Genomic DNA, 21,819 nt, shown 5'->3' on the forward strand with positions numbered 1-21,819 from the left:
CCTCCTGGCCCCCTGGGCAGCAGGCCCAGGGCTCCCCCTACCCACGGGGAGCAGCTGAGATCACAGGAAAGAATAGCTGCTCATCGCTGTGCGCTGCCTCCTGCCGGGTGCTTCTGACGCATCATCCCTCATCTTCATCCCATGAATCTGTTGTTTTTTTAAATATATTTTTTATTTATTTCAGAGAGCAAGAGGAAGGGAGTGAGAGAGAGAAACATCAGTGATGAGAGAGAATCATCGATTGGCTGCCTCCTACATGCCCCCTACTGGGACTTGAGCCCACAACTCAGGCATGTGCTCTGACTGGGAATCGAACCAGTGACCTCTTGGTTCATGGGTCGACACTCAACCACTGAGCCACACCGGATGTAATTCTTTTGATATTTTTATGCATACACTAAATTATATACTTAGAGCTACTTAATTTTTTAGACATTATCTATTGACTTCCTCTTGGTTAGAGATAAGATTTTTTTATGAATTTGTTAATTCTCCTTATAATTCTAGTTTTGGTATATACATTTCAATGCACTCTCCCTGCCTCCATCATTTCAGTATAGTTAAGAATTTTGGTTTGATTAGCAGTTCTCAAAGTATAGTCCAAGGATCCATAGGGGCCCCTCACACTTTTTCAAGGGATCTGTGAGGTCAAAACTATTTTCATAATGATACAAAGACTTATTTGCTTTTTTCACTCTCATTCTTTCATGAATGTACAGTGTTTTCCAGAGGTCATGGAAAACATTGCAAAAGCCTGAATGCACAAGAAAACAGGAGAATCCAGATGTCTTCCGTTAATGCAAAAATGTAAAACAGTGCCACTCTTCTCATTCTGAGGGGAAAATACATTTTATATAAAAGTGGTTTACCATGTAATTATTATTATTTTTGAAGGAAAATAAACAAATATATATTTTATAATATTTTCAGTTTTAAATTCCCCAGAGCTTTTAAAATTTTACCCTAGTTTCTTATCATAGCCCGTGGAAGAGGAGTCAAAGTTTAATAAATGCTAGTGCCTGCACACATCTATTGTAACACTGGCCTTCTGTTTTGGCTCATTCTTTCACTTCTAGATGATCACCTGTTACTGAGTACAACTTTGCATTTCCAAAGTCATCTGTACATAGCATGTCTGTAGAGGGGCTCGAATTGTCAATGGGACATTGTAGTGGACATTTGTCATTTGCAGCTGCCCAGAATCTTTTGACGACCCCTTCCTTTACATCTGCATAGCCTTTAAATTGTGAGCCCACTTTCCTAAGGTAGAATCATGGTTATAAGAGCTAAGGTTCCCTTGGTCATATGTACTTGAGTGGGTTTGGATGCAGATGTGAGCAATATGGAACAATATTGAGCATTTAGAACTACTCTCCAATATGATAGCCATTTATTTTGTTTCGTATTTTTTTAAAATATATTTTTACTGATTTCAGAGAGGAAGGGAGAGGGAGAGAAAGAAACATCAGTGATGAGAGAGAATCATTGATCGGCTGCCTCCTGCATGCCCCACACAGGGGATCGAGCCCGCAACCTGGATATGTGCCCTTGGCCAGAATCAAACCTGGGACCCTTCAGTCCGCAGACCGACGCTCTATCCACTGAGCCAAACTAGCTAGGGCAAGCCATTTAAGTTAATTAAAATTAAATAAAATGAAAAAAAAAATTAAATGAAATGAAAAGTTTGGTTCCTCAGTTAGACTAGCCACATGTCAAGTGCTCGTAGCCATATATGACTAGCAGACAGCATAGAAACAGTGCTGATGATTTCCATTATTGTAAAACGTTCTACTGGGCAGTGCTGATCTCGAAGGTGCAGTGTCAGCTACTCTTTCTGAGTCACTAATCCAGAGCAAGCTCCATGCAAAGCTGCAGGTGGTAGAGGTGGCAGTGGCAGTAATGAATTTTCTGGAACAGTTCCACAATGTGGCTGGGCACTCAGGGGCATTCGAGTATAGCTCTCCTATCCTCCTGGAGATTTTGTGAGCTTCCCTTCCCAACATCCTGTAATCATAAATCACAGTGGAGCGGACTTTACTGTATTCATTTAAGAACTCTGACTTATACTGAAGTGCTTTCTGACACTCTTGATATTGGAAAGATCAATTGAATAATCCAATTAACCAGCTTTATGACTAAGATTAGCTTTGATCTGGTGGATTAGATTTCCATTGCTAAATTAAAAGATCATAAATTGATGACATGATATTGAGATATCGCTAAATGGATAATTGCACACTGTTACTAACTTAGAGAATCGGTGTTTCTCTAGATTTTAATCATCTCTAATATTACCATGTTAGTTTTACAACTTCCAGAGCCCCTTAAGAGAAAGGAAGCCTTGCCCCAGCTGGGTGGCTTAGTTGGTTGGAGCGTTATCCTGTATACCAAAAGGTTGTGGGTTCGATTCCTAGTCAGGGAAAATACTAGGTTGCAGGTTGGATCCCCGGTCAAGGTGTGTACTGGAGGCAACCCATCTATGTCTCCCTCTCATATCAACACTCTCTCTCTCTCTTTCTCTCTCTCTCTAATAATAATAATAATAATAATAATAATAATAATAACATATCCTCAAATGAGTCTCTAAAAAAGAGAGGAAAAAGGATGCCTTTGCACTGCCTTGAAGATGGCCTGACGACAAGGCATAGCAGGACCTTACAGCCATCCCTGAAGTGTTGTGAGAAGAACTTGAGTTGATCTCCAGGGCTGTGTTAGGGCATCTAGCATAGGGCTGATGATCTTTAGGGGGCGTAAATGATTGTATGGATGTTTACCTATCTTCCAGTGTTATTTCAACTTCTGCCTTTGTTGGGCAATGCTTTGCTATCTCGGGAGTCTCTTCTTTAAGGTCTCTAGGCTCTGGGAATTTCCTCAAAATGGTGCTTCTGAGACCACAATATCTTTGCTACTTCTGCTTTTTCTATAGAAAGTGGGATTGAAGGTTAAGAGGTGGCATTCCAGTGAATGACCTTTTGTGGAAAAGAGTTGTAGTTTCTTCTTATACTCAAGGTGACTGACATTTCAAAAAATAAGGAGGCTATTTTTCCTCATATAATCATATTTCTGCTGCTTGTTGAAGAAGACATTGACCAGGATATCACTATCCTTTTAAATTAGTATGCTAGATTGAAATGCCATTTATTTGGTAAGTTAGTCTTTTATCCCCCCCCCCCCCCAATCTGGATCTTGTTCATCTCTTGTTCTCCCCTTCCCCATTATTTTTTTATTGTGGTATAATTTATTGATCTACATTGAGGTATAATGTACACACCATAAAATTCCTTGTTTTAAGTGTACAGTTCAAATATTTTTAGGAAATTATGAGTTGTGCAATCATCACCACAATCTAATTTTCTTTAAACATATTTTTATTGATTTCAGATAGGAAGGGAGAGAAAGAAAGAAACATCAATGATGAGAGAGAATCATTGATTGGCTGTCTCCTGCACACCCCCTACTGGAGATGAAGCCTGCAACCCCGGGCATGTGCCCTTGACTGGAATTGAACCTGGGACCCTTCAGTCCACAAGCAGAGGCTCTATCCACTGAGCCAAACCAGCTGGGGCACCACAATCTGATTTTAGAACATTTCCATCTTCCCCCCCAAATTCCCTCTTCCCCTTTGCAGTCCTACCATGATCCTATCCCCAGCCCCCAATAACTCTCTGTTTCTATAGATTTACCTTTCTTGTGCCATAGGCACAGAGCTTCCATTGGGTTATTTTTATTGAATAGATTTCCACCCAGTCCTCCTGTCTGAGTATCACCTCCATTCCACTTCCCCTGGCACCTTAGCAATCAGTTCCTGAGCCTTTGGGTGGGTGGAGATCTTATATATTAAGTTAGGGTGTTTTATTCACTGCCAATTTAAGATTTTAGCTTTCTGGGTATGCTAAGTCAGTTAGCAATCATTCATTTACCTGTTCACCAGCTTCCGAAATGCTATTGATACTTATTTCCAATTCTTTTTTTCCGTTCTGGGTTTATACCTTTAAAATAACAAAACCATCCTGGCTGGTGTGGGTCAGTGGTTAGAGCATCTTGGGTTCGATTCCTGGTTGTGTGGGAGGCAACCAATTGATGTGTCTCTTTCACATTGATTCCCCCCCTCTCCCCGTGCATCTTCCCCCTCCCTTCCACTCTCTCTAAAAATGAATGGAAAAAATATCCTCAGGTGAGGATTAAATAAATAAATAAAAACCAAAAAACTTTAGTATATTTTTAATGGAGTCTCAGGAATGAGTGTGTTGGGGGCGGGAGAGTAGTCATAAGCACATGTGTGCAATCTACTACTATCTATAACTAGAAGTCTTCCCCACTAATGTTGATTTACCCCTTTCACTTAAGTTACTGAAAGACTGGAATTTATTCATTGTCCTTAGGGAATGCAGAACTCAAATTAACTTCTGTGGGGCAGATATCCTATTACTCACATGTTGGCCTTTTCTAACATGGGCCCTAAGTGTTAAAAATGTTAAAAGTGGGTCATATGAAGAGTGAGGGAGCCTGTAAGCAGCCATAGCTGATCCCACGTGTGTGCATGCTTCCAGAGCTGTATCTGAATCAGCATTTGCTCCTTGTTTGACGGGTTTTTAGTCTGTGCCCATTATAAAAGACATCACAAGGTTTTAAAATCCAAGCTTGGCTGCCCATGCCTCTCTTTTCATCACACCCTCTGTGCTCTGGCTTTGTCTTAAGCTTTTCTAAGTCTTAACACTTTCTTTGTTTTCCCATAGGATCATGGATTTTCCTGGACACTTTGAACAGATCTTCCAGCAACTGAACTACCAAAGACTTCATGGCCAGCTCTGTGATTGTGTCATCGTCGTGGGGAATAGGCATTTTAAAGCCCATCGCTCTGTACTGGCAGCCTGCAGCACGCATTTCCGAGCCCTGTTCTCAGTGGCAGAGGGAGATCAGACCATGAACATGATCCAGCTGGATAGCGAGGTAGTGACAGCAGAGGCCTTCGCCGCACTGATTGACATGATGTATACCTCCACCCTCATGTTGGGGGAGAGCAATGTTATGGATGTCTTATTGGCAGCCTCTCACCTGCATTTGAACTCTGTTGTTAAGGCATGTAAACATTACTTAACGACAAGGACACTGCCCATGTCTCCCCCCAGTGAGCGTGTTCAGGAACAGAGCGCCCGCATGCAGCGCTTCTTTATGCTGCAGCAGCTGGGACTAAGCATAGTGAGCTCAGCCCTCAATTCCAACCAGAGTGGCGAGGAGCAGCCAGCCCCCATGAGCTCCTCCATGCGCAGTAACCTGGACCAGCGCACGCCCTTCCCCATGAGACGCCTTCATAAGCGTAAGCAGTCTGCAGAAGAAAGGGCCCGGCAGCGCCTCCGACCTGCCATGGATGAGGCTGCCATTTCCAATGTTACGCCAGAGAGTGGGCCTCCGGGGGTTCATTCTCGAGAAGAATTCTTCTTGCCAGATTCTCTGAAAATTGTGGATAACCCTAAGGCCGATGGAATGACCGACAACCAGGAAGACGGTGCCATCCTGTTCGACCAGTCTTTCGGTGCTCAAGAAGATGCCCAGGTGCCCAGCCAGTCTGACAACAGTGCTGGCAACATGGCACCTTTGTCCATGGCCTCTCGTGCAACTCAGGTCGAGACTAGTTTTGAGCAGGAAGCTGCAACTGAGAAAAGTGGTTTTCAGTGTGAAAATCCTGAGGTTGGCCTTGGTGAGAAGGAGCACATGAGAGTGGTGGTGAAATCTGAGCCCTTGAGCTCTCCTGAGCCTCAGGATGAAGTGAGCGACGTGACCTCACAAGCAGAAGGCAGCGAATCTGTGGAAGTGGAAGGAGTTGTGGTCAGTGCTGAGAAGATAGACCTCAGCCCTGAAAGCAGTGATCGGAGTTTTTCAGATCCCCAGTCTAGCACTGACAGGGTAGGAGACATCCATATTTTGGAAGTCACAAATAACTTGGATCATAAGTCCACTTTTAGTATTTCAAATTTTCTTAACAAGAGCAGAGGAAGTAACTTTAGTGCCAATCAGAACAACGATGATAATATTCCAAACACCACTAGTGACTGCAGGCTGGAGTGTGAGGGTCCTTATTTGTTGAGTCCAGAGACTGGGCCTGTGGGCGGGCCCTCCTCGGCCACTGGCTCTCATGTGGAAAACCCATTCAGTGAGCCTGCAGACTCCCACTTTGCGAGGCCTATGCAGGAAGCCATGGGCCTGCCCTGTGTGCAGAGTTCAGGCTATCAAGGAGAACAGTTTGGAATGGATTTTTCCAGGTCTGGTTTGGGCCTCCACTCCTTCTCCAGGGTAATGATGGGCTCCTCAAGAGGAAAGGCCAGTAACTTTCCATACTACCGCCGTATCGCTCCCAAAATGCCAATTGTAACTTCTGTCAGGAGCTCACAGATCCCAGAAAACTCTGCCAGCTCCCAGCTTATGATGAATGGGGCCACGTCCTCATTTGAAAATGGGCATCCTTCCCAGCCCGGCCCTCCACAGCTGACCAGGGCCTCTGCTGATGTCCTGTCCAAATGCAAGAAGGCCTTATCAGAGCACAACGTCTTGGTTGTAGAGGGCGCTCGCAAGTATGCCTGCAAAATCTGCTGCAAGACTTTTCTCACCTTGACAGATTGTAAGAAGCACATCCGTGTTCACACAGGTGAAAAACCCTATGCCTGCCTGAAGTGCGGCAAGAGGTTCAGTCAGTCCAGCCACTTGTATAAACATTCCAAGACTACCTGCCTGCGCTGGCAGAGCAGCAGTCTTCCCAGCACTTTGCTCTAACCCTGACCTCTTGAGATAATGCCGATGTCAGTTGTAGGAAACGAAAATCTCTTGGTTGAGAGCTAATACCCTTGGGTTTGAGGCTTCAGGCTGCCCAATGGCTCTTGCCAATTTCAGTGGCTCAGAGAGAACTTACATGTGTAGCACTAGTGCTGCTGCATTTCCGAGTGAAATGCACGCTCTCAGAGAAGGATGCAGCCCTCGAGCCAAGTTCTTTCTTAGGGTTGAGGACTGTAGTCAGAAAGTAGTTTCTAATTGATGATGTTAAAAATGGCACATGTAAAAATTAAAAATCAAAGTGCAAAAAAATTTTTTAGCAATTTTTGTAAAACTCCGTGAAGCATTTAATTAAAATTCCTATACCCTCTGAAAGGAATATTATACACCTGAACAGTGATGCAAAACTCAACTGTGTGTAACCAGTGGCGACTTTGTGCCCGTCTAAAAGGCCCTTGAGGACGACACACCTGTCGGCCACAAATGCTGTAGAGCCTATCGTGAGCTGGTCCTAGGCCTCGGAAAGTACTGTATTTTTTATTTTTGTCTGACTTGCAGTCACAGACACTGCACTTTGATGGTGCTGACACTGGGTCCAGAGTGAGCATTCTCTGGGCTTTTGGGTGTATATACTTTTGAAAACATCACTGTTGGATAGATGTTTTAACCGTTTTTCCTGGTTTTAAAAACAAGGTTGTAAATGGAGTATGTACGTGTAGGGCGTGACCAGTAAGGTCCTGTTTCTGTGTGTGCTGTTTTAGCAGTATTTTAACCAACTTGTGTACATGTTGCAGTTCCACGTTTGGAAGTCAGAAAAGAGCTAGTGTTTGTCCTTGTTCTGATGATGTGGAGTCCTGTTCTGTGGGATCTTTCACGGCGCATTTACGCTCTGCTCCACCAGACTTCAGGGCCAGTCCAGCCTGACACATCTCACCCAATGGCACGCCACGCCTGTTCTCTGCTTCGCTTTTTCACTCTCGCCCTATATGGCTTCGTTCCCAGGGCCTAGATTGCTGTTTTCAGTTATAACCAAAAACCATGGATTTATTACTGTTATATACTATAGTTTTTTAAAGTATAGAATGTGAACCTTTGTTGTTGCCCCAGCTCAATACTGCATGTTTGAAATCCAAGCATAGCAGTATTCACCGATATTTTCCAGCCTTATAAGAGGGTTGGAGAGCCCAGAACATAGAAGTCACCAAGTAGCATCTGAGACTGTTAAAAGGAACATTTGGGTCACTGTCCAGGGCCTCTTTGGGTCCCACTGACTCACTTCCCCAGCCAGGCTTGTGGTCTCCTGACCCTCTTATCAGGGCTGCTGGTGGCACCTGTATCAGGCTGAGCCCTGGCTTGTGTGCTTCCAGGGAAACAGCACACAGTCCTGTGTGTCGGTAGAGCTCATGAAGTCAGTTTCGTTCATGCATGGACATGAGTTCATTCTTTATACAGCTTTCTTAGACACCAACCATTGTGCATAATTGAGAGAAGTCCTTCCATTTTTGTGTTTAGAAAGCTAAGTATGTGTAGCCTAAAACAAAAATCAGCGTGTTTTTTCCTCTTAATCTAGTGTGTGCAGTTACACACCTGTCTGGATAAACTCAGAATGCTCATAGTTGGGCTTGGCATCTCCTGTGAACAGATTCCCAGGGAGGCAAGGAGGACTCTAAGATTTCTCTCCTTTCTAGCAGACGTGGGAAAGAGACCCCTGGAGGACACGGGGTCACCTGTGAAATTCAGTGTGTGTGTGGCTAATTGTTAGCAGTTGTGTTCTGACTTGATGTGAGGAGGCTCTACATCCACCCTTCTACACAGTGTGGGGCCAGTCTTATGAGATTAACCTTGGCAGGCAGCATGGACAAGAGACCCTGCCTGGGCCTGGGAAGAACCAGTGACACGGGAAGACCAGTGGCAGCCCTCCTTCCCTTCCTTCTTGAGGTGGTGGTGCCAGGAGGCTGCCCCCTCACCTCATCTGTCTTACATGGACTTGGCTCTGGGCCTATCTCCAGTACAGTGGCGGGAGCCCTACCTTTCCTCTGCTAGGTGGAATCTGGAATTGCATCTACCTCTTTGTTAGTTTCTATGTGAGAAGCAAGCTTGCAGGCCAGTGTCCTCATACAAGCTGTAGTGCTTATAGGATAATTCAGAGGTTCCCTGGAAAACCAGTCCCAAGGATCCTATGATCATTTCTACCTGAATTAACCTGGATTTTGATTGGTTAGCCTTAATTATAGCCTGGCATAATTTCTGGTGATCAAATCATAAAGTTCTTTCAGGGCACCCATGTCAGTGGTGCTATGCTAGTCAAAATTTGAGATTTCGAAATAAAAATTTTGTCACATTCATGTCTCTAAATATGTGTTATTTTTCTGTGCTTAAAACAAAAAGGGAAGCAGTATTGCTTTCTCTGCTAATGCTTCGGCCAATACGTTTTTTTTTTTAACCAAGTCTTTTAGAAAATAATCTAATGCTCTCAATAACCATTATTGGTAATTCCTTCAATTTAGTCCCTTCTGCCTTGCCTACTTCTGTCTGTCTGTGAGCCGTGGGCATGTGAGGTTTTCTCAGCCCACCCAGTTTTATTGCTTACTCTTAGGCCCCCGCTGCTCCCTTACTTTCCTCCCAGATTGAAAACTCCACTGGCCAGTTTCGCTTGGCTGTGGGGAGGGCTGGAACCTGCCTGCCTCAGCAGGAGGAGGGCTTTTGGGAGGAGTGAGGTGGCGATTAGAAAAAGGGCACCCATCCACCTGGGGGGAGTGGGGATGAGGACAAGATAGACAAAGGGAGCCAAGTGTGATGGTGCTAAAACTAATTTTAAAATAAAAATTAAGAGATGTGGAGGCCCTGGAGGCAGCCATGCCACCACCACAGTGCCACCATGGTGGTCGCCAAGGACATCCATGAGGACCACAGTACCTCTGAGAATGCAGATTGAGTCCAACCACAACCCTCAGTCTGAGCCTCTAGTTTCTCTTCCTGAGCAAGAAATTAAAATGCTGGAAGACGAAGAGGAGCTTTTCAAAATGCAGGCAAAGCTGTTTTGATTCTCTTCAGAGAATGATCTCCCAGAACGGAAGGAATGAGGCCCCGGTGATGTCAAGCTTCTGGAGCAGAAGGAAAAGGGACTATCCGCCTCCTGAGGGGGGACAAGGCCTTGAAATTACTCGCCAACCGCTATATCATGCCGACTGGAGCTGAAGCCAAGCGCAGGCCATGACCGTGCATGGCTCTGGTACACCCTGCCACCTTTGCTGACGGGCGCCCCAAGCTGGAGCAGCTGGCCATCTGCTTCCCCAATGCTGAAAATGCACAGAAATTCAAGACAAAGTTTGAAGAATGCAGGAAAGAGACTGCAGAGAGAGAAAAGAAAGGAAAACTGGGCAAAAATGGCAATGCTGAGGAGGTGGCTGCAAAAGCTGGAAGTTCTTTCGGTGGAAGGTAACAGGAGTCCGAAGACGAGACCAAGGAGAAAGCTGAGGAGAAGCAGTAAGTGCTCTGCCTTTTTTTCCCTATGCCTGCCTTTTCCATTTTTTAAAATATTTGCCCTGCCCCTTCTTTTTGGTTTTTACTCTTGTTTTTACAAGGGACTTTATTATATAAAGAACTAAATTCCAATAACAACAAAAAACTCACCTACTTCCAGTTATTCTTCCCTTGTTCTCTTTGCTGAGTATATTTAATATGTCCATGGGCTCTGGTTGTCCGTTCTCAGTGAGGGACCTGTGAAGGAATCTGAGCAGAGGACGAGGGGTAAGGTGGTTTGGACAAGTTCTAGGGGGTAAGGACTGAGGTAGAAGCTGAACTCGCAGGTCACTGGATGCCCTGGTTTAGAAAAGGTAAAGCAGATGCTCTTGTCATTAGCTCCTCCCAGTTACAGCCCAACACAGTCTCTCAGAGAATTATTTAATACAAGTACACACTTGGCGCAGACGTTTCCAACCACAAGAGTGGCGAGCACATCTCCCAGCACCAGTCTTCCCTCTGCAGCATCAGCCCAGATCGGACTTTTCCATGGCTCCTGTCCTGTGGGTCCAAATCAAGCCTGGCACAGCCGACAGCATCCGGGCATGTCTGCCTGGCCCTTGGTGCTTCCTGTCTGGCTACAGCTTGAGTTCACTGGGCATTGGCTCCCCTTTCAGGCCAGCCAGCAAGTTGTTGGCTGCCAACAAGGACATGATGTTTCGGGTTCCATGGGTGGCACTGCCAATGTGGGGCAGGATCACTGGAAAGGAGAGGAAGACGGAGTTAAGAGGGTGGTTCAAGAGCCTTACAGCGGGCCCTTCTTTCAGGCTCATGGCTTGCCAGTAAGACGAATAAAGAGCCTCCTCATATTCCTTGATTTGCCTTCCCTCCTGTCACTCAGCACTCCACTCCCCCGAGGCGGAGGGTCAGAGAAAGAATAACGGGAATCCAAGTTCCGGACACCCAGATGGGAGGATGATGAGGGGTGTGTCTCCTAAACGTAAGAACCCTGGCCTGAGGGGTCTTGGAGCTGATCGAGAACCCAGCCCTTCCATTACCAGATAGTGATCGATGCCAATTTAACTGCTCATCCATACCCTGCGCCCTGAAAGTGATGCCACGGGCTTCTGATCTACAGGAATGACGACGAGGTGAAACCCTGGACAGCACAGCAGAGCAAGTCCCCACAGAGCGCCTCTGACAGTAGTTCTCACAGTGAGCGCTGAGCTGAACGCGCAGGCCTGCGGGATGGGGACCGTTTTCTGGGCTGTGGGCACAATGCTCCTTTCTGGCTGGCATGGGGGTAGGGAGAGTAAAGCTTCCAAGGGCCACAATAATGGCAGCATTCATTGTGGGGAAGGCAGCTAAGGACCTTCTCTCTGGTTTCCATGCCAGAATATGAACCAAGGGCGGGACTGGCCAGACAACCCAAGACCCTTACTGCTCATGGTTACAGTGGAAACAGAAACCACCCGAGAGAAAATTTAATATAAAGTACTGTTACCGAGGTAGGAAGTTAACAGGAGGCTAAAGAGGACACTGAGGCAGTAGTTCTCAAAGTGTGGCCCCAGGCCCAGCAGCCTTGGTGAGGAGCAGAAACCCTTGGGGGCCCAGCCCCTGTTTGATTGGTCCCCCCAGGTGACTGAGAAACCTAACAGCTTGAGGTTCCCTCAGGCATCACAGAGACTGAGCCGGAAGCATCTGCCTCCCCAGTACTAGGGGGACGGAGGGGAAGGGTGGGGTTAACAGAAAACTGCAGGAAGGGCCCCTGAGGAGCTGCAGCTCGGAACCCTACCTACCTCTGTGGCCGGGGCACTGACTGGCTGTGGCTTGTCTGAGGGGGGCACCGCGTTGGGAAAACTGCAAACCAGATGCCCCGGCCACTACAGGAGGAACGGCTGCTGCTAGTGAAGACGTGCAGCTGCAGGCCACTCAGCTGGGAAGGCAGGAGGGAGCCAGGGCCTGCTTTCCAGCCTGCCAGGCTGCCTGCAGCGTCCACACTGCACCACAAAGCACACTGCACCAAGGGCTTTGCGACAAGCTCAGGTTACAGGTACTGGTATTGTAATTGTACTTGTGACTTCTCACACTTAAACTGGTAACAGCAATTCATAGCAATGGGTTTTACCCATGGCTAGCTATGAATAAGACACCCAGTCAAATCCACTCATCCCTACCTCCATTCATTCCTTTAGGGACACAGGTGAGCATGCTCAGGAGGCCCCTCCCCTCTGTTATTAGGGACCAGTGCCACTCCTGGCATAATTTATGGTCCCTGGGCGTGTCCCTTTGTGTTCACACAGCGCAGGCAGCTCACACACAGCACCTCCAGACCCTCTAGCTACTATGGTCCTGCGAGGCAGTGGTGACTGCACGCAAGACGCAGTTCTTACCACAGTTCTTCAGGGTCAGCAGAGGGTGGCTCGTAGGCAGTGGTTCCGGGGTTGTCACATCCAGTCCAGCAGCTGCAATCTGGCCACTGACCAAGGCCTGGTACAGGTCGTCCTGGTTCACCACGTCCCCCCTGGAACACAGTGGTGATGTGGGTGCCCCAGTTCCCTGCACCGAGGCTGCCTTTACGGCAGAACCACCTGTGGAATGAATTTCCCCACCGGCCTGGCACCTGCGCTGCCTTCTGAAGCAGGAAGTCTTACATCCTTACTTACAGTATGTCTGTGTAGTAGGAATACAGGACTTGCCATCAGAGAACCCCGCTCCGCCACTTTCTAGCTGTGCGACCTTGGGCAAGTGTCTCAAATTCTGTGTCTCCAGTTCCTCCTCCGTAATAAGGGGAGCCTAACCCCAGGAGTGCTGGAGGCTACAGCTCACTGACATCACTGCTGCATGAATGGGGCCCCACCCAGGTGTTCTGATCTGGGTGCTCCCCCAACCACCCACTGTGCTCTGCCATCAGACACCTGACTAACCAAGGGCAGAGACGGGATCCACCTAAGCACACCCATCCCAGTGAGCAACCTTCCTTCGTGCCACTGAACCACCAAGTAATATGCCATATTGTGCACTGAGTAACACTTGTGCAGTAATAACAGCAGCCTGCACAGTCCTGGGTCCATGTGGGGGCTCAGCAAGTGGAAGCCATGAGACTCAGCCATCAGCGTGAGCCCTGTGTTCACTTCACCTCCAGATCACCACCTCTGTAGCTAAACATTAGCCCTGGGGGGTGACCTCATCCAACCCCTTCCCTCACCTTTGTTTGCTTCCAGACTGGTTCAAAGGGCACCAGCTAGGGAGGGTTTGGAGAGGCAGAGAGGGAAGGTCTGCCCCTATTACATGCCCAGTGGCCTGAAGGCACCTGGGGACATTTTGAGGAACCAAGACCACTGGAGTTTTGGGTCTGTGTCCCCAGAAGCATGAAGTTTCAAGATGTCACTGACTCACACAGACCCAGGCTCAGTGCAATGGGAGGTCGGCCTCCAAAGGCTGTTAAATCTCAAGTCCAACCCTTTGTGGTTCAGAGGAACAGAAGCTGCTCAGGGGTACTTGGGAACTCGATACCATGTCTTCACTCCCTAAACCAACGCTACGATGTGCCTGGCCCTGAGCCAGGCGGCACCACTGCTGGGAACCAGCCAGGCCCTGCTCTCATGGACCTTCCTCTTGGCCTGGGTACTTGTGGCTTTGACTGTATTTCTGAGTTGGCTGCTTGGTTTATGGCGCGTGGCAAGCTCAGCCTGAGGTCTCCTCAACAACCCCCAGGGGAGAAAAGCCTCAGCTCACAGCTGGGAGCCCCTCTCTGGGCCTGCCGTGACCCAGCGTGTCGGTGCCCGGGTACCTGCTGATGTTGACCAGCACGGCTGTTTTCTTCATCAGCCGGAAGAAGTCCTTGTTGCAGAGGCCCTTGGTTGCAGGCGTTAAGGAGCAGGTCACAACGATGAAATCGGCCTCAGCAGCTAGCTGGGCGGTGGGCACTGGGGAGGGCACAGCTCCATCAGAGGCAAGTCCCAGTTACGGAGAGCAAGACGGTAGGAGGCCAGGTCCGCACCCCCCGACCCCCGATGATGGAAACTCCCAAGATGCTTCCTGAAGGCCTTGCCGCTACCTGCACGACTCCTAACTGTACAGTCAACAGCCACTCGTGGGACCCGGGGGTCTTACAGTATTCATCCAGCTCCCTGGTCTAACAGACGGGGACGCTGAGGTCAGAGGGGCAGAGGCTTGTCCAAGGTCACCCAGTGGGATCTGGGCCACTTGGGCTTTCGCCGACTGTAGGGTCCTCTGTGCCACGGGGTGAGGAATGGCTGAGGTTCAGCCTGCTCTCTGCACCCCATGCTGTGCACCCCGCCGGGCTGGATCCGCCTGGACACAGGCTGGGTGGGGGCCAGTAATGCCCAGCCGTGTGAGGGGACTGAGTGAAAGCTCCCAGCAGCTCCTTCCCGCTGCCATCGCCCCTGCTGCTCTGCCCATCCCATGTGCAGTGGAGACCAGGCACTCGGAGGACAGACCTGGAGTGCTCTCCTGGCCCTGGGAGAGCTCACTGCTGGCCTGGGCAAGCCTCTGTGCTCCCTGAGTGGGCTGCATCCAGAGGCAGGTAGATCAGATGACCCCTGAGGGACTGCAGGCCCTGGACACACCTGGAGGGCCTGTGTTCGCCTGCCAAAGCTGCCATTGCAGAAATAGGGGAACCCTCTCACCGAGCACAGACGGGCTCCTGTGCAAATCAATGCTTGACTCACCAAACTCTGCCTGGAACTCTGCTGCTTCCTGAGGCTTGGGCTGGCGCCCTGAGTAGAGAAATCTCTGGACACCAAATGGCTTCAGCCGCCGAGCAATGGCCTGGCCTGAGACAAGGAGTCAGAGTCATGGCTTGTCCCCAACCCCCCTGAGGGCAGGGGCAGCCCCCAGCAGCTCCAGGGACAGGGAGCCCATGGGGGCAGGGGCAGATCCTTTCATTAGCACAGTCCCCACGTTAACTGGTCCTGCCTCGGTGTCACCAGCCCCCAGCCAGCCCACACTGCCCTGAGGGGTCTGAGAGGCAGCACCACAGCTCCTCTGGACTTATGCTGCCCTCACATGGTATCCAGCCACCTGACGTCCATCTGCTAACCTTCCCTGAGAAGTGGACCTGGCACCCCTTCCATCCTTCTGGACCCTCTGCTTCTGTGAATGAAGTCCCAGACCTCAGTTGGCGTTTTGGTGGCACTGCCACTGCCAGCCGGCCCCAGACTGGCAGGCCTTTCACAGATGCTGCTCCTGAGACAGTTGGATATTCAGACTCAGCATGTGCCCCCAAGCTGGCGGGTTCCTCCAAGCCACTGCAGCGTAAGAGGCAGGGCTGCCAGCAGGCCAGTTCATCCACACTCTCCCTCTCTCATCTCTGTACCAGGTTGGATGCCAGAGAACCACTGGCTGCTGCCTGGCTAAACTTAAGCCTTCCTGCCAGGCTTCTCCAAATGGGGCCAATGGCAGAAAAACAGCTCTGCCCACGGGACCCGCTGGTGCCCACGGTAAGGCTTTATGAGCCAGAACTCCGGCCTTGGGGAGCACGGGCTCCCCGACAGAAAACCTCCTACGGCCCCGACCCAGCCAGCCTCTCTCATCTGTTCTGTACGGAGCTGCAGTCATGAAGAGCCCTGGCCCCGACACCCTGCTCCTATCACCGAGCAAGTCCTTAAAGAAGTCCTGTGTTTCTTCTTAGTTTGTTTTTGCCTGTGTTTTATGAAGCTGTGTCTTCTCATCAGAGACAGCCCCACTGCGTGCACAGTGCACGAATGCCACGCAGTGAGGGCAACCCTTTCCCAAGAAGGGTTGTCAGCATCCAGACCCCTGGTGCCGGAGACTCAAACTAAACCCTGTGAGCCGGGGTGGGCCAGGGGGTAGGGAGGGCCTCACCTATGCGCCCCAGCCCGATGATGCCCACGGTGCTCTTCGTGAGGCCGTAGCCACACATCCACAGGGGCTTCCATGCGGTCCAGCCACCACTGCGGGAGGGAGGCGGTGAGAGTGAGAGGCCCTGGCCTCGGGTGAAGGCAAGGGCCACTGCAAATACACAGACCCAGCAGCCCTGCCCTCCAGGCCAAAGGACTGAGAGTGGCATGAGCCACACCCACAGCCACTCCGCCCTGTGGACAAGCATCAGGAATGACTCTTCCGAGGCTGGAAGGGGCCTGAGAAGTTCTCATCCAATGTAGCAGATGGAGAAAGCGTGACCTGCCTGAGGTCACACAGCCAGAGCTGAGTTGGGAGCAGCAGGTTGCAAACTCAGGATCTGGGACTCCAAAAACAGTATTCTCAGCACCCCGGAACCAATCAAACGTAAAGCCACAGGCCCACCCCACTGCCCTGGGTGGACGGGTACGGTGCCTGTCTTGGGTCATCTCCATTGTAGACATGGATTCCCTAGACAGAAGGGCAAGTGGCGTTTTCAGCACTGGGCCTAATCAGCCCGGTGCTGTCCAGCTCTGCCCCATCACATCCCTGCCTGGAACCACGCTCCCTGTCCATTCTCCAAGGGGCTGCATCTGCTCAGGCCGGTCCCTGCACCTGGATGCCTTCCCCACTCGGGATATACAGACTCAAACCCCTGATCTGAAACCCTCAGGCCAGATTTCAGAATTTTCCAGGTTTCAGCAAGGTAGCCTGGTGCATACATACGCTATACTTTACGTGCCCACCTCAGTGGGCAGCACACTGTGGCAAGCACTGTGGCAAGCACCCTGTCTATCTGCAGCAAAACATGCACGTTCACACTGACTATGATGAATTGAAGCCACGAGCAGCCTCCTGTTAGTTCCAGTCAAACTTTCCTGCCAAAAGACTTAAGAGACAACCTTCAGTTTTCAGAGCTTTTGCATTTCTGACCGTGAATGAGGAGTGGCGGACCATCTCTGCACACTCTAGAGGACGCCCACCTGCTGCTTCCTCCAGGAAGCCTTCCCTGATCCACACTCCTCCCCTCACCGCCTCACCTCCCTTATGCTCTTCTCACACAATTTTCCTTCAGGCCCTGTTTATGTCAGCTCTGGCTTGTACTTTAGTATTTTGGGTTAGTCTACCCCCTTCACTAAATGGGGCACATCTGGGGACAGGGATCACATCTGGGCCAGAGTGTCCCTGGGTGCTCAGGAGCCAGCTGCTGAGCAGATCCAACTTTCCCACCAGGTGACCCAGGTGTCCACTCACTTCTTCACTTCCTCGATGGCCTCCGGCAGCCGGCGACTGGTGGTGAGCAGCAGGGAGACAGCGAGTTCCGCGGTGGCGTCTGTCAGGACATCTGGGGTGTAGCCCACACGGATCCCACTACAAATCAAACATCTGGTGGTAACACCGGCCTCCAGCACCCTTGCCAGTTCCTATGCTGCTGCTCTGTTCCCTCTTGGCGCTGCCTGTCGGGGAGCTCAGAGCTGCAAATGAGCACGCAGGAACGGTCATCATTCCGTTATTCCATTTTAATCATCTCCCACTGTGGGAAGGATATGAAGATGGGCGGTCAGGGTCCAAAGTCTGGGCAAGTAACTACTTAACCTTTCTGAATTTCCTCATCTAAACAGAGAAATAACAACACTTAATCTTTCTACATCAAGGGGTTATTGTGGGGGTCAAAAAAGACAACGGATGTAAAAGGGTGCTACGCGGTCAGATATTTACCCCGTTTCTAACTCCCTGGCTTATTTTAACTGGCTGTGCTCATAGACAGACTTCATCATCAGCCACCTCAGTCTCACTCAGGGGTTAGGAATACGAAACAGAAACAAACACCCAGCTCCTCTTCCTCCCTGTCTGGTAGTCGCCCTTCACCTCCCAGGCCCCTTGCAGAACCCAAGCTGCACTTACCGCTTCTTGATTTCATCCAAAGCCAAGTGGTCGACGCCCACAGACATTGTGCTGATGACTTTGAGGTTGGCTCCTATTGGGCAGAAAAAGCATCGTTTTTATCTTTCCTCAGGATTCAAACCCTCCTGCATGTTCTAGATGGGTCCAGAGGGGCAGGGCCTGCTGGAGGTCATAAAGCAAGGCTGCGGCAGGGCTAGACGAGGGCCCGGGCCTTGGAATGCTCCCCCACACCCTGCTGCCTCCGCACAGGACCTGCCTTCCTGGGGTCTCCCTCCAGGGATTCACAGGCCGGAGAGAGGAGCAAGGCGTGTGCCTGAGGTCGGCTGCACACAACCGCTCCCTCTGGCCAACGACTGCAGCCACATCCTCAGGGCTCAGAGGCCACTGCACACCTACTGGGGGGACCAGCAGCAGCAGCTGACGGGCCGAGAGCCTCGGGGCCCTCCCAGCCCTGCCCAGGGCACACACCTGCGGCGTCCAGCAGCGTTCTGTCCACCTGCTCCGTGAGGAGGCAAAGCAGGCCGTGTGCCCCAGCCACGCCTCGCTCCAGCTCCTTCCTGGGGATGGGCTCATCTGAATCCCACTGCTCCACCTCACAGCTGAGGGCAAAGGAGAGACCACTCAGAAGCAGGGGGACCCTGCAGATACTCCCGGGCTCCCAAAGCCCGCCCCCCGCCCCCCGCCACATCTGCAGCCCCCTCTCAGAGTAGGAAACAGTGCCTTCTGCTGGCTCTGGCCTCAGGCTGCCTGAAGCTGGCTGAAGGATTCAGGGTCATGTATGGGCGACTTCAGAACTGTCCTGAGAGGGTGGCTGAAGGGTGAGGGGCTGTCACAGAGCAGAGAGGGCTGACAAGAGCCTAACCTGAAAGTAGGAAGCCATGGGGCCCGGCTGGGGTGGCTCAGCGGTTGAGCATTGATCTATGAAACAGGAGGTCACAGTTCAACTCCTGTCAGGATACATGCCCAGTTTGCAGGCTTGAAGCCCAGTAGCGGGTGTGCAGGAGGCAGATGATCAATGATTCTCTCTCATCATTGATGTTTCTATCTCTCTCCCTTCCTCTCTGAGGTCAAGAAAGATACATTTAAAGAGAAAAAGTCATAGTGACAGCTCTCCGTTCAACACAGGAAGAGCTTTTTCACCCTCAGAGGAGGCCTCACAGGTCGTGAGCTCCCTGGTCCCAGGTGGCCAGTGTTGGCAAGGCCAGTGTGGGGGGAAGGAGGGGTTTGGAGAGGGGGAGAGGGGGAGGTTCCTGCATCAAATGGGATTGGATTCCATGTCCAGGTACATGTCCTGTCCTGTGAGTCCAGGATATGGGAAACCCTTACTTGGACTTTGCCCAGAAGGATGCGACCAAAGCAATGAAGCATGGATGGTGCGCTTACGGGCTCTGGGCATGTTCCCAGGGTGCTGCCCAGCCCCTCAGCCCTGGCCATTTAATTCACTGCAGCCAACATGCTTGGAGCATCTATATGTGCCAGACACAGGACGGCTGCTGGCACCTCCTTTCCACGGGCATGGCGTGGTGCTGCAGCATGCGAGCCATGGTCACCACTGCTGTGGCTTCTGCCTTTCCCTCCTCCTCAATGCCGGGAACATCACGGCGAGCCTACACAAAGCTTCAGCTGCACTGAACAAACATGAACAAATCTCATTCCCCGGGCATGGGTTTCTGCGGCCGGGTTCCACCTTCTCCTGCTTGGGGTAGGCAGTGCAGACCTGTATCATGCAGTGTTCCGACTGCAGTCAGAGCGAGCTGAGTTCAAATCCCAGCCCTGCCACATGCAGAGCTGTGTGACTCTGGGCAAGGTACTTAACCTCTCCCAGTCTCAGTTTTCTCATCTGTAAAATGGGAATCACAACCTCAAAGTGTTACAAGGATTAAAAGAGTTTACGCACACGAAGCGCTTGGCAGGGTTGGCACGCAGGGTTCAATGGAGGAAGCGTCACCAAAGGCCCTGCCACCTGCCCGAAGCACCGGGTCAGTGCCGGGCGAGGTCCCTGGCTTTGCCAAGCGACCTTGGAAGGTAAAGGATTAACAGCCTGGTCCTTGCATCATGCGCGATGTTCCTGCTCCACGGGCCCATCCCTGGGAACGGCTCCAGCCGCCCTCCCCTCACCCACTGCAGGTGCGGGAGGTGCAGTCCAGGCGCCACCCCTACGGCCTGGAGAAAGCTGGGCCCCGGGAACTTTCCCTAAGCCTCCCCCAAACTCCAAGACCGTCCCGGCCGCGCGCAGGTGGGAAAGTCCGGCTCTCGGGGCCCCTAGGACCGCCCGGTTCTCCCCCCAAAATAACGAGGGCCTCTGGAGGCCGCCCCCAGCCGCCCAGGCGCTGCCCCGGGCGCCCCCAAAGTAGCTCCTGAAGACGTGAGTCACCCAGCGTGTATTGATGACGAAGAGGAGGGAGGAGAGCTCAGCAGGGCTCACTATGGACAGTTACTCCTCAGCACAGGAGCTCCAAGTGGGAAAGAAGAGATGCTGGGAAAGACCAGCCAAAGCAAGACGCCCACACGGGATGTCCTCCTGGGCGCTGCTCTGAATCACAATGCGTGAGTTGCTAGCATTGTGCTTGAGTCTGTGCAATTTTTCTGGTCTTAGCCTGTGTCAGGGGCACCGCGTGTGCGCCCCGTGCAGCTGTGGGTGTGTGATCGAGCCTTCGTGAAACGGAGTCTGGTTCCGGGTGATGCGGCCAGGCTGGTGCCTTGGCCCTTGGGCCCCCATGGCCTCCCTGTGACCACCCGCCGCCCCAGGAGCTCAGGGACTGACGGGGTGTCTGGAGGCTGAGCTGGGTAAAGGGACCCAGAGTCCTGTGTGAGTGTGTGGGGATGTCTGTCAGGGCACCCACGGCTGTCAGTGCGTCTGCTCCAGGAGTGGGGGATGCTGTCAGGCACCATCCCCATCCCCAGGGCCCCAGGGCCCTCACCATCCTCGCTAGGTCTGTTCCATCATGGTCACGCTGTTCCAGGCAGGGGCCTTTGGTCACACGGCCTGGGCTCTGAGCCTGGCCTAATATGTAAACACGGAGGCTGGCCCAGGGCATTCTGAGTCCAGGAATGGCCTCTTTAATACTTGGTGCAATTCCTTATATGAAGCCCACCTTTGTGGGGGCCGGTTGATTGGTCATAGGCCTCCCAGCTTGTCTGACACCTGCTGACTGGCAGGTCATGTATAGGACAAGGGTCAAGGTGATGGATGGGGCCTTGTGGGGTGATGGGCAGACCAAGAGTTTGCAGTCAAATGGAAGTGGATCTGAATCCCAGTCCATTTACAAGCTGTGTGGTCCTGGTCAGTTCACATCATCTTCCTAAGCCTCAGTTTCTTCAGCTACAAAATGGGGTTATGAGCACTTACTTTTGCAAGATATTGTGATTATTAAACAAGCAACATTTGCATGGATCCTGGACTATGTAGGGTGTTCGTCAAACACAGAAGCCATGGAGGAGAGAGGTAAGGAGGTCAGGCTCTGGGCTCAGACTGCCTGGATTGAAATCACAGCTCTGCCATGTACCAGCACCAAGTCACTAACCGTCTGTGTGGCTCAGTTTCCTCATCTGTAAAATGGCCAGTGCCTGCCTGTTTCAGGGCTTGTTAAGAGGATGGACTATGTACTAGGTGTACCGGTTAATAATGCAGTTTTTTTTTTCAGTAGATGGAGTTACACATATGTTGATATATATGTGATTTGATATGTATGCTATTTTGTTGTATTGACAAGTTTCAAAACTTCATATGTCAAATTTTCTGAAGGTGTTAACATCATAGATATTTTTATGCTTAAAAATGTTGAATTTGGTGCCAAATAA

General features: G+C 50.8%; 2 protein-coding genes and 1 pseudogene across 4 annotated transcripts in view; 2 read left to right on the forward strand and 1 right to left on the reverse strand.

Moving 5' to 3' along the window:
* ZBTB5 (zinc finger and BTB domain containing 5) overlaps positions 1-9,107 on the forward strand; it is a 14,962-nt gene extending 5,855 nt beyond the window's left edge. For all 3 annotated transcript variants that reach the window (XM_015560520.1, XM_006758466.2, XM_006758467.2), the window contains exon 2: positions 4,737-9,107. In XM_015560520.1, the coding sequence (XP_015416006.1) occupies positions 4,741-6,768 (2,028 nt within the window). In that variant the 5' untranslated portion in view covers positions 4,737-4,740 and the 3' untranslated portion in view covers positions 6,769-9,107. The remainder of the gene's footprint in view (positions 1-4,736) is intronic.
* A 470-nt stretch (positions 9,108-9,577) lies between these two features.
* LOC107182244 lies at positions 9,578-10,392 on the forward strand (annotated as a pseudogene).
* Positions 10,393-10,654: 262 nt separating this feature from the next.
* GRHPR (glyoxylate reductase/hydroxypyruvate reductase) lies at positions 10,655-19,577 on the reverse strand. Its single transcript, XM_015560521.1, has 9 exons — positions 19,519-19,577; positions 18,487-18,617; positions 18,019-18,091; positions 17,368-17,484; positions 16,078-16,166; positions 14,922-15,026; positions 14,021-14,156; positions 12,621-12,751; positions 10,655-10,987 (listed from the first exon to the last, which is right to left on the reverse strand). The coding sequence occupies exons 1-9, from the start codon at positions 19,560-19,562 to the stop codon at positions 10,866-10,868; spliced, it is 948 nt and encodes a 315-aa protein (XP_015416007.1). The 5' UTR covers positions 19,563-19,577; the 3' UTR covers positions 10,655-10,865.
* Positions 19,578-21,819: the final 2,242 nt, after the last annotated feature.

Source organism: Myotis davidii, unplaced genomic scaffold (assembly GCF_000327345.1).
Source record: "Myotis davidii unplaced genomic scaffold, ASM32734v1 scaffold534, whole genome shotgun sequence".
Lineage (NCBI taxonomy): Eukaryota > Metazoa > Chordata > Mammalia > Chiroptera > Vespertilionidae > Myotis > Myotis davidii.

What these genes read in the sequence shown, in the direction of transcription:
- GRHPR (XM_015560521.1), bottom strand. Translation starts at nt 19,562, where the DNA reads ATGGCTCGCATGCTGCAGCACCACGCCATGCCCGTGGAAAGGAG. An exon ending in GCCATCGAGGAAGTGAAGAA is followed by an intron (nt 16,167 to 17,367) that starts GTGAGTGGACAC and finishes TCCCTCCCGCAG; the next exon opens with TGGTGGCTGGACCGCATGGA. An exon ending in AGAGTTCCAGGCAGAGTTTG is followed by an intron (nt 14,157 to 14,921) that starts GTGAGTCAAGCA and finishes TGCCCTCCCCAG; the next exon opens with TGCCCACCGCCCAGCTAGCT.